Source organism: Salarias fasciatus, chromosome 9 (assembly GCF_902148845.1).
Source record: "Salarias fasciatus chromosome 9, fSalaFa1.1, whole genome shotgun sequence".
Taxonomy (NCBI): Eukaryota; Metazoa; Chordata; class Actinopteri; order Blenniiformes; family Blenniidae; genus Salarias; species Salarias fasciatus.
Window position 1 is genome coordinate 7353180 of NC_043753.1, and position 12398 is coordinate 7365577.

The following is a 12398-nucleotide window of genomic DNA, read 5'->3' on the forward strand; positions in this document are numbered from 1 at the left end:
GATACTGTATGCCATATAGCAAGTGATGATGAAAAAGTAATGAATTTCTATATTTTCTAAAACTTCAAAGCCTAAAACTGACTGTTCGTTAAGTGCAATATTTTGTGTTTTGTATACCTTTAAAAGTCTTTGCAGCTTCCTCCATGAAGCTCAGTCTAACTTGCAAAGTTCTTGATTTTAATTCACAAATCAAAATGCCCAGACAGGGTTTGATAACTTAGAGGTGCTGTAGGCAGGATTTTGCTAGTCAATGCTAATTTTTCTGTGTTTTCTTTGGATTAAATGTTAGAGTATCCATTGATAATCCTTCAGGAGTGTAGCATAATTGCACTACCGCGAGGGCGCAGCGTTTCCATCTGTTTCTGTTCTGAGCTGAAAAGGAATCTCGACAGCTCCAGGTATCTTTGACCAATCAGAAGAGCCCATGAGGCTCTAACCGTGATTGGTCGAGGGGGGTTCGTCGCACGTTCTTGTAGGAGGGGCTTAACTTGCGTAAGGGCGTGACGTCAGAGAAAACAGGACCGGATTGGCTGTGCTGGGTTTCAAATCACCATCTTAGATGGGTCAAATAGCCATCTTGCTTAGGTAACCCTAAGCAAGATGGCGGAGATGCGGAATCCTGCCTACAGCACCTTTAAATCAAATTCAACTCAAATCTGTAAACTCGACTAAATCGGAAACCCCATTGTAAATAACGGCTGCATTTCCACTGATATGTTAAAAGTACAAAAATGAAAAATTAATTAAAATGTATTCTCAAAACTCATCCAAAATAAAACAATGACACAGAGTAGAACCAGAAACCTTGAGAGCAGCTCCTCAAAACCATTTCTTCTGCTCGTGTCAGATTTAATTAACTCTGCAGTCTTTCATTCATTCATCACTTCCCTCGTTTCATGCAGGTTTCCTTTCATTCTAATAGGGCATTGTTTCTTATTTCTTATCTTTCTGCTTTTGAAAACGCCCTTTGGAGGGGGCGCTTGTGGTACTTTTAAGTTTTTTTACAACTGGAATGTATTTAAGGAGGCAAGCCAGAAGAAAAACACCAACTTCTTTTTGAGATAACATCAAATGAAGTTGGGTTGTTTTTGTGATTTTGGAGATTTGGAGTATAGCAGTGGAAGCAAAACCTGACGCAGATGCTAATTTTCGTTTCAAAAAATGGTTTGAAACTTTAAAGAACAGATTTTCTGACAGTGTGCTGTTGGTATTGTTCTTCAGGGCGGGAGCAGTGTAAAGTCCTCTTTCCATATGAAGCACAGAATGAAGATGAGCTGTCCATCAAAGAAGGAGAAATCATCAACATCATCACCAAGGTGAGCCGCCTGACGGCCCGGGTTACCGGCGTCCCCAAGAAATGTCCAAACATGACAATACCTGCCAGTAAGAGTAAATAAATGAGGGTTTTACTTGTTGGATTTAAAATAAAAACACACATGAACAACAGATTAGGAGGTTTAGAAAAGGTGGCAAGAACTCCGAAGATGAACAAAAGAGGAAATGTGTTGTAAATGAAAGTGATCTGAACACAAGAACAGCAGCGTGAAGGGTGATGTGATCTCTACAAAGACTTTATTTCTGTTTTATTGAGCTCTTTAAACGTGTAACGAGGCCGCCATGTCAGCTTCTTCCTGACCCGAAACAAAAATGAGCTTATACAAACTGAAACTTCAGTGTTCTGGGCGCTTTTCCTCTGAAGGATCGTCTTTCCATGGCTCTGCAGGGTCAGTCCGACCTGACTCAGAACTCGCACGACCTCAAGCTGACTCGACGGATTCTTTGTCCTCGTGTTTGACTGCAGGAGGGAGGGAGAGGAACGCATAGCTTATGGATATACCGTACTTCACTTTAGCTGACTCACATCCAGCTCAGTCTAAATCAGGGGTGTCAAACGTGAGGCTCGTGGGCCAAAATCAACCCACAAGAGGCTCCAGTGTGGCCTCCCAAACCATCAAGAAAATCATAAAAAATTAGAAAACCTGGAAAACAGTGCAACATGCATAATGCAGCAGCCACAGGAGAGGTTTTTCTTTCAGCTTTTCACTGTATTTAGCACCATAATATTTGCCTTCATATTGAAATTTTAATGATTTTCGAGAGTAAATCGGTGAGTTTTGCAAAAATAGTAAGTTGGTGAGTTTTGCAAAAATATAGACTCTGTGCCAACACTGTGAAGTTAAATTTAAAGGTTGTAATGGCACTATTTTACCATTTCCACCCACTCAAGATGAAATTGGGCTGCGTGTGATTCCTGAACTGAAATGCGCCTGACAGCCTTGATCTGTATGATCAAAACTCAGTATTAACGCTTTAGGTTCTAATAGCCTACCAGCTCATATTCCAGCATGATTCTCTATTTTAATAGTTAGTATAACGCAAGGTAGGTCATGAATGCATCAGTCTGAGTTGTTCCTGTATGAAATACACAGGGCTCATAGGGGAATTTCTTCAAAACACATTTAAAGTGTAGGAAATGAGAGTTTTGAACTTAAGTTGTCGGGTTTATTTACATTTTACAGTGTGCATTTGCTCAGTCTTCTGATAGATCTGTCTAGTCGAGCTGCATCTACAGATGTTTTCATAAACAGCACAGCTGTTTTAGACTGCTTGCATATAATTAATTAGCAGACATGCAGTATTTTGAGTTGAGTTGGTCTGTAATAACCAGTAATGCAACAATGGCCAATAACTCTATACCTGCCATCCTGTAACGATTTGAACCGTTTCATATGGTCTTCTGTCCAGGACTGCGCGGATGCCGGCTGGTGGATGGGGGAGATCGGCGGACGGCAGGGCGTCTTCCCAGACAACTTCGTCAAGCTGCTAGAAGTGGAGAAAGAGGTGAGTGTGTGTCACGTCCAATAAAAAACCCCAAGACGTTCTGAAGGTGTGTGTGAGTTTAAAGGGTGATGTTTCTGTTTGCAGAGACCAAAGAAACCTCCTCCGCCCAGCGTGCCGTCGGCCAAACACACCACAGGTAAAACACTCGTCCTCCGCGTGAGAGACAGGAGGGAGACACTTTAGATACATTTAAAGGAGGAAATGTGAATTTTGACCTGTAGAGAAAAAGCCGGAGGTAAAGAAAGTCCCACCGGAGCGTCCTGAACATCTTCCTCAGAGAGACCAGGACCGAGGTAAAACCTCCACGTCTCTCCGCCCCGCTTTAACAGCTCCTCCACCTTTCCACTAAATCTCTTCTGCTGCTGACGGACAAACTCGCCTGCTTCATATTAACACCAGGATAAACCCCAATTCCAAAAAAACCTGGGACCATTTGTTCATTTTTAATTATTAGACAAACTTATCGACCGGGATTTTATTCTTCGTTGAAAGACAGCTTCTCTTTCAAAAAAGGGTATTTCAAGATGAGACCTCGATCCTCTGCCGGAGTTTTACGGCTCTTACTCTGATCAGCATTTTCCATCCCTTCTTTAGAAGATCGGATCTTAAAGGAAAACCTTTGCAGTCTTACATTGATAAGCATTTTACTGACATTCCCACAGTTTTTGATGCTGTTGATTGCAGAATGTCGACGCTGCACATCTTTACATCTGCTCCTTTACTGCAGAATCACCTCGTTAGTCGTTGCTTATCTCTCCTCCAGATGTGTGGGTGTTTTTCACTTGATGAGTAAATTGAGAGACTTCATTGTTTTTTTCAGATATATTGCTCCCAGTAATTCATAAGGATGTTATTTCTCAATGTTTTCTGAACCCATTTTTGAATTTGGAGTTACAAATCTGTCGTCTTGCTTCCAGCTTTGCTTCAAGATTTCTGGTCCCACACTGGTGATCAATATTCTTTCCTGGATCCAATCATACATTCAATATATAAAATCACGTAAGAAACATGGCACCGGTTCAGGGATATTCGATGAAGAATTTATCAAAAACCAAACAAAGTGTGTCAAATGTGTCAAAAAAACATATATTTTCCTTTCTATTTCTTATACATTGGGGAAAGAAACCGACCTGCCACACCGTTTGCTTCCTCCCTCCGCTGAATTATTTGTTTATTTATTTCACCTTTATTTTACCAGGTAGGTCAGTTGAGAACCAGATTTCATTCGCACCTGACCAGGAGGCACTCAGCAAGGAGGCACAAAGAAAAACATAGAAACATATACAAACATATTTTGAGGCAGATCTTTAGATTATAGCGCCATAATCTAAGATTAGGAGAACTGTCATTTTAATCAGAAGTTGTATGGCTGGATTTGTTTCGGGATTTGACCGTTTTGAGTTTCAAATGTGAGTTTATTGTCAAGAAAGATCCTGGGATGCTTTAAGTGATCACAGTGTTCTAGAGATTCAGTCTCAGAGGGGACACTCTCCATACGACATGTTTCTGTTGAAAACCATGCATTTAAGTAGCATTTGTGTTTAAAACAAAATTAAGGCTGGAAGATGCTGTTAATGCTGGACTAGATGCATAAATATTGGTGTCATCAGCATATAGATGCACGTGACGGTCACCTTCACCAAAGGCAATGTTTTTTAGTTGAATTTTATACATTCCACATAATGGTTAAAGTTAAAGATCTAAATATCTCTCGTGTTTTGAGAGTAACTCACTCAATTTTATCAAAACTCACATTTTCACATGCGACATATTACATCAAAGAGGCAATTGTTTTGCAGGACTTTCTGTATCTCCACAGTAAGACATATTGCTACCTAGTTTGATCCAAACCCAACTAGAAGCGTTTGTGCTTTTTAATTGCTTTTTTTTCTCCAAAACATGAGACAGACATCATTTTGTTTTTCAAAAATGTGTGTATAAATGGAATAGACAGTTTGTACCTCCACTTATTAACTTTATCTGGATTTATTATCAATATATACATGACAGAGTGCATGCTGGGTAAGGCGACAGAAAGCACCACCCTCTGAATTCTTTGCAACCTGCCTCCTGGTCTCTTCACAAGATAAAGAGTTTGGTTTGAGTGGAGGTTAGATGTTGAAACAGGAGTGAAAGAGGAGCGTCCTTTGTAGAGAAATACCAGATGTGTGATTGAATGAGCGTATCGACAGCAGTCTGGAGCAGGAAGCCCCCCCCCCCCCCCCCCCCAACGCTCTGGTTTTCCTCTCCGCAAACACTGGCTGTCACCACCGTGTGAGACAGACAGACGCTTTGAGCTGCTTCCTCAATAACATCACTGTTTCCACAAAACACAAAGAGATTTCTGTAGATTTTCATTAATGAAGCCAATCGGAAGTCACAAACATGCTAGAACAGAGGAGAAAAACACTGAAAAATGGTTCAAACAGAAGAAGATGATACATTTTGGTTTTCTGAAGTGAGGCTCCACTGATTTCAGATGAATCTACGAAGAAGAGGTTGAAATTGCTTGGACGTGCTCAAGAGAGGTGGTGGACGTAATGTCACTCAGAGAAGGCTCATAGATGTAGAGGAGGAGGACATGAAGATGGTTGGTAAGAAAGCTGAGATGGAGCTACATTTATGCAACCAAAGAAAACAGCTAAATAACAAAGAAGATAGAATCAGTTGCTTTGTTTGTTGTTTTAGCGAATACCAAAGAGGTATTCTCAATGGAGGACTTTCTCTGGGTTATGCTGTTTGCGGATGATGCAGTGATCTATAGAGAGAGAAGGGAGCCAGTTGAGGAGGATCTGGAGAAGTGGAGATTCAAATTAGTCAGAGAATATGAGTAAATCAGAGTGCATGAAGTGGATGCATTGAATGGAGGTGGTGAGCAGATTAAAGCGTGCAGGCAGGATGGAGTTAATGGAGAGATGGTTTGATCATAGATGAGAAATAACAGCTCTGTGGGGAAAAGGATGATGAGGATGAAGATGGTGAGTAAAAGCAGGAGAAGGCCAGTAAGGAGGACCATGGATACAGAGATGGAGGACATACAGTAGAACTGTGTGGAAAAAGCCCCAAAAAGAATATTTTCTCTGAATGAATGAATGAATATTTTCAAAGAATGAATTATTCTATGCATTTAGAAGCTACTGAGCTGTAGTTTTATTCTATTAAAATGAATATTTACACTATATTAAAATTATATAATGCATAAATGAAATGTGAGTCTTGGAGAAAAAAAAACTAAAAAATGTAATTTCAAGTAATACTCCAACATCTGAGTCAAAGATGAAGATCAGAATGAAAAGATGAAAGCTGGTCCTCTTCCTCCTCCTCTGTCTGCTCTCTGGCCTCCCTTCTCCTGCAGCCTCTGGCAGCTTCAGACCTTTCTTCCTCCTCTGCGCTCTGCTGCGGGTCAGATTCGGGGGATTTTCTGCTGCCGCGGCTTCGTTTTCTCTCTTTGGCCGGTGATGTGTCGGAGCTCCGTCTGGGTCAAAGTTTCTGAGCGTCTGTTTGGTTGTATGATTTCTGTGTAGGTGAAGAGGTGAAGGTCGGCGACATCACCAAGCCCTCCCTCCCGTCAGCCCTCCCCAAGAAACCCCTCCCCCCAAAGTCCAGTTCCTCCTCCTCCTCCTCCTCTTCCTCCTCGCAGCCCCCGCGGCGTCCCGAGAGACCGCCCACACTCGCGTCAGTACAAACAAACACAGACAAAACAACATGCGCACCCTCCCGAGGTTACGCCTAACAGTGTTGTGTGGTTTACCTGCTCAGGAGTGAGAGCCCCAAGTCAGAGGGCGGGGCTTCGACACCAGATTCCGCCCCTGACAGGTCACATGACCCCGGTGAGTGGAGCAGCGCGGAGCAGGATGGAGGCGCCAGAGCGCCCTCTTCTGCTCATGTGAGTCACCAGTGTGTGTGTGTGTGTGTTTGTGTGTGTGTGCAGATGTGGACCTGGACGCCGTCGTATCCTCCACAGAGAAGCTGAGTCACCCCACGGCGTCACGGCCGAGGGTCACGGACCGCCGGCCCCGCTCGCAGATCATCACGCCGGTCAGCCCAAACTCATTCACGGTTTCGCCGTCGGTGTCTGATTGGACGTTTACTGTCCAGATACGACCTCCTTCTCCCCGTCTCGCCCTCCTCCAGGCAGTCCTGTCCAGCGCCGACCTCGACTTCCCCATCGTAGTAGACAGGAAGGAGCGAGCCAAGGACGAGCACGAGCCTGCCCCCACCCGTCCTGCAGAGGTCTCCCTGAGGAGAGGAGTTCCCAGCATCCCTGTAAGACCCCCCCCCGCACCCCTCAATGTGTCCAGCAGGGGGCGCCACACTTCACATTTTAATGGATTCAAACTACTGGAAGGAGAGCCACATGATTTAACCCTTCATCACAATTTTCAACTAGTTGGTCACTTTTTAGGCCAAATAAAAAGAAGAATACGAAAGTTTGTAAAATAAAAATATTCAAAATGAAGCTCCGATAGAGGAGAGTTTTTTGGACATTCCACTGTATTTTGCACCAGAAGGTATTAAAAGATGTTTTTTTTTTTTTAAGTCTGTATTGATTTTCTGTTGTAATTGTTTGGTTGTGTGAAAATACAGACATTTTATTCATGAATAATCTGCGCCACAACAAAGAAACACTTTCAAACACTTTGAAACACTTGAAAAGTTATTTAAATCTAAATAAAAGGCACTATTTTACCAGTCCGGCCCTCTCAGTTTGAAATTGGACTTTATGTGGCCCCTGAACAAAAACATGTTTTGACGCCCATGAGTGAAGGGGGAAAAACATGGGTTTGGTCTTACTACATGTTAAATATTTTTTTCATTCCTGAAGAAAAGCATTGCACACATGAAGAACATGCAAACTCTGCACAGGAAAGCTCTCCGAGTCTGGATTCAAACTAGAAATCTCCTCAGTTTGAGGCAGAAGAGGTTGTTGTGTTTTAATTTGCTGTCTCAGATTTATAAAACACCCTATACCAGGTTTAGATTTTGCTCTTTTTAAATCTGCTAAAAACTTGAAATTTGTTTTTGTTGTTTTTCTTGTCAGACCCTCGACAGTAAAGCACCGCTGCCTGCTAAGCCCTCCATCCTGACCCCGCCCCCCACCAGCCATCGCCCCGCCTCCCCGTCTTCCTCCTCGGGTCTGAGCCCCTCCCCCGAGCTGCGGCACTCACCGCTGACTCCGCCCACGCTCGAGGAACTCAGGAACCAGCTGAGAGACCTGAGGGCCTCCATCGAACTGCTGAAGAGCCAGCACAGGTGAGCGGGCGGCGCCAAGCAGGGAGGGGATCGGGGCGGGTTTCGACTGTGTGTGTGATCTGTGTGTGTGTGTGTGTGTGTGTGTGTGTTGCTGCAGGCAAGAGATGAAGCAGCTTACCAACGCTCTGGACGAGGAGAAGAAGATCCGTATTAGTTTACAGGTGAGAACATGAGCTGAAAACATTGATTTGTTTCCTTCCACACGTTTTTAACTTGGTGAGTGATGGTTTGTGTGTTGGACAGGTGGAAGTAGAGCACATAAAGAAGAGCCTGTCAAAATGAAGACTGAAGCATCCCCGTCGCCGCGTCGGAGGCCGCCATTCGAAAGCAAACAGTTCAGCCAAAACAATGTTCGTGCCAAACGACCGTGGCCATCAGCAGCCGATGGAAACAGCCACCGCCGCCACCGCCACCCCTCCCGCCCCAGACGCCGCCTTATCCCGCGTTTACGTCGCTATGATTTTCTCTTCTGAAGAGGCTTTCTCTGTTGGACTCACCGCTGTCTGTCGCCGCGCCGCCGGTACTGACTGACCCGAGGGGCCGCCTCACTGGTACTTCATGTCTCTGCGTGTGGGGGAGAGGTCGACCTAAGTAGCCCGGTCGGTTCGGACCACCTCCGTGCTGTTCTGCGTCCACACTGCGGCCTTCGCCACCTATCGGTGTGAGAGTGTATGTGTGTGTGTGTGAGTGAGTGTGATTGTGTTTCAGTAAATATAGTTTTGGATGAGGAAACGGCCAAGGCCGCATTTTCACGACAGGAACTTTTCCAAGAACTGAGGCTCCGTTTCCAGGACGACGTAGTGAAAACGCATTGTTTTTTTGTTTATGTTTCCGTTTCATGAGAAACTTTTGAAAGCGGCGTCGGTTTACACAGAAGTGGCTGAAAACAACGTAGTTTTCATGTTTTACTATTTGCTCTTGTGGTCACATGTGGAACAGCAGCGTTTCCGCTGTTTCCATGGAGACGGAGTTGGGACGCTTTCGATAAGTTAAGTTTTCGGCATTATCGTGTAAACAGACACCCAAAAACACAATGAAAGTTTCCCGTTTTCACTTGAAAACGTCGTCGTGTAAACGGGGCCTGGGAGTCAGTGTCAGACACACTCTTGATTTCAGAGGTTTGAACCTTCAGTAGGTTTTTCGTTCATCTTCATCCTACTTCAAAACAGCACAAAGCTGCAAAAGACGCTTTGTAGCAGACGGACCTTTAAAAAAAAAAAGCCTTATTGAAAGAGTTCCGTTCTCATGCTCATTGCTTTGTACCGTCTCATGCAAGCACAGCATAATGAGCAGATATGCTTCGAGGCATTAGCTCGATCATTTTTCCCCTGAGACTTTAGTCTTTCCAGAAGTTCCTTGAAAAGTGTGTGTGGCCTTTTGTGGCAATGCGGCTCACGTCTTGACTGTATCCTGACTACTGCAGCACAATTAAAGGGGAAGTATCATGTAATTTTACGTCTTCACGATCATCGGCATTCTTGTTTTTTTGTTTTTTTTTTTTTCCTGTCCTACTTTATTTGCCTTGCTGGTAAGCTTTTTTATTTCTCCATGTTCTGAACCCAGTTGTGATCTAAGTTTAACCTGCTTGTATCATGGAAAGTTCACATTTTTCACAGCGTGTCTTTCTAGCTAGTTCGATCAGTTTGCTCGGAATAGGCCACCGAGCTAGTTACAGCTCACTGAATAACTCCAGCAAAATGGCACTACAAAATATACGTCTGAGAACAAATTGATGTCACCTTCAGGTAAAGCGAAAACACTGCGAATGAGGACTTTAACGATGCATCACACAGACGTCTTCAGCAATAGTTTTTTTCTTCGATTTTCACCTGCTTTTTTCTGTCTTCCTCTATCCCCTACATGCTCTTCTGTTACACCAACCACCTCTCTGTCCTCCTCTACTACATTCTTGAATTTTCCCTGATGTCTTCCTCTTTAACAGTAGATGGCAGAAAGCCACGGCAGCATGATACGTCCCCTTTAAAGTCAGGATTTAGATTATATAGATTATAGGCTAAAGACAGCGGTCAAAGCTCGAACTGTGCTCGATGTTTCTGAGGTACACTGCAGGCTGGTGATTTTGAGATATCGGCAACTTTCAGCAGCATTAGCATTGGGATGGTTTTTTTTTTTTTTTTTTAATGTTTTTTTTTTCTCAATCTGGGGTGTTACCTCCATTTTTTCTTTGTAATGTTTTTAATCTGCAGCCAAGTGCTGCAGCTCATTTATCAGTGTGATTTTTCAGCTGACATGAGGAGTGCAGATACTGTAGGTGCTAAATGAAGGAGTAAATATACATCTGTGAATGACAGACCAGCATCTCGTTAGCTTCGCTTAGCGTAAAGATGGGAATACTGGTAGCAAACCAATGGAGACCAATTGAAACCTGTATACCCAGTTTTAGTCGGCATAAACCTGCATGAATAAGTATGAACTAGTTCAAACCCAGTTTAACCAGCATAAACAATAATTCAGTTAAAACACTAAAACACTTTCAACAGGTTGAATCACTTGTTCTCAAAAAGTACAGAGGAATATAGACCAGTTTAAACCCATTTGAAAACTCAACGGAAAACTATAAATCAGTGTAGACTAATTGAAACTGGCATGGACAAGCATAGAATGAACTAGTTTAAACAAATACAAACCATTAAAAAAAGTATAATCCAGTTTCATCCAGTATGGTCTATTTTGATTCAGAATAGTTCAAACTGGTGTTTAGCCATTTCCAAATGCCTCTGGTACATATAAACCAGTATAACCCACTTTAAACCACTGTAAAACAATTTAAACTGTCACAGACAACTATCGACCACTTTCAACCGGTATAAACCGGTCTAAACAAGGTCAGACTGCAAGACCAGTCTAAGACCTCCGAGGATTTTTTTCTTTAACAAGGTTTTAGTTTTTTTTCTAACTGCACAGTCTTCATGCTAAGCTAGGCTAACGACTTTCTGGTCTGAAGCTTTATCGTCACTGTGCGGACATGACAACAGTATCAATCTTCTCATTCAAATCTTTTCAATAACGACGCGTGGCTGCAGATTGAAAACCGCCCTTGAAGAAAAGTGTGCGTCACTGCATGAACACAACTGTATCATATATAAGTTAATGCCTTCTGTATAAAAACAGACTATTTTTTTTCTCCGCTTTTGCACTTTTCGCTCCGGGACTCCGGCGAGCTGAAGAACATGTGCTGCTCCGGCCGCGTTACACAAACCATGCAGTCTGCGGCGGCGGTGCGGCGGTGGCGGGCAAACGGTTCGAGGAATGTAGTGAGCAAAAGGTCCTCGCAGGTGGATGGAGTGTGTGTGCATGACGTGTGTGTGCGTAGCAGCATGTGCGGCCTTCCTTCCTTATATGTGCACAGAATCTATGGCAACCCGTCACTGTGGCCTTCCTGTTTTTGACTCCAGATCTTTATTTCTTTGGGTTTTTCTTCTGTCTTTCGTATGACAACGAGAAAACTGCGACAACCGAGGCCACAAGTTGTTTTCTTGACTTGGTCCTTTCTCTCCAGGATAGTGATAAATATATATATACTTTTATATTTCAGTGTAATAAAGATGCTATTATGTACTGTATGTGTGCAGATTTTCTTTTTTGATGGGCAATACTGTGCGAACTGAAATCCCTGAAATGAAGTGTCTTGTGCTGAAACATGAATTGAAACAGGTCAGTCAGCAGAAGAAGCTCTGATTGAGCTTTTTAAAGGAAACCGCAGCAGGATGTCGACATGGCATTTATGCAACCTAAAACAGTCTGAAATCTCTTACTCACACACTTTACAGTACCATTAACGTACATGTTCTCACTGTTACACAAAATGGACTGTATGTGTCTAAAAAAAATGATCCATTCTCCGAACACTGGAAAAGTTTGAGTGATGAATACATTAAGATATTAGAAGATATTAGTTAAGCTAGAATAAGAGCCAATCACACAATTCCAGGAACATTTATGGAAGATGAGAGGCACCAAGTGTCTCATCAGACTATTGGAAACCATTTACATCAATGAGGACCACCTGTCAGGGTCCCTGAACACACCACCAGGCCCTGGCCTTGTGGACCAGAGCGTCGACACTGGACAGGGGACCTGTGGCCCTCAGTGCTGCTCTAGTCCATCCTACTTTCGTGATATAATATCACTTTTTACCTTTTCAATAAATTCCACCCAAAAACCAAATATCCCAAACTTTTTTCTGACTCAGATGAATAAAATTTCAAAGAAATCAACAGAGAAATTTAAGTTTGCTAGTGAATTTCCTAAAATAATACTAGTATTACTAAGCACTTTGTTAT

General features: G+C 43.0%; 1 protein-coding gene across 1 annotated transcript in view; it reads left to right on the forward strand.

Annotated features, from left to right (window-relative positions):
• Nucleotides 1-11678, forward strand: part of sh3kbp1 (SH3-domain kinase binding protein 1) — a 35421-nt gene extending 23743 nt beyond the window's left edge. The window contains exons 9-19 of the mRNA XM_030099630.1: nt 1222-1316; nt 2746-2841; nt 2926-2977; nt 3063-3134; nt 6366-6516; nt 6601-6671; nt 6773-6879; nt 6976-7107; nt 7883-8094; nt 8192-8255; nt 8338-11678. Of these exons, the coding sequence (XP_029955490.1) occupies nt 1222-1316; nt 2746-2841; nt 2926-2977; nt 3063-3134; nt 6366-6516; nt 6601-6671; nt 6773-6879; nt 6976-7107; nt 7883-8094; nt 8192-8255; nt 8338-8376 (1091 nt within the window). The 3' untranslated portion in view covers nt 8377-11678. The remainder of the gene's footprint in view (nt 1-1221; nt 1317-2745; nt 2842-2925; nt 2978-3062; nt 3135-6365; nt 6517-6600; nt 6672-6772; nt 6880-6975; nt 7108-7882; nt 8095-8191; nt 8256-8337) is intronic.
• The last annotated feature ends 720 nt before the right edge of the window (nt 11679-12398 follow it).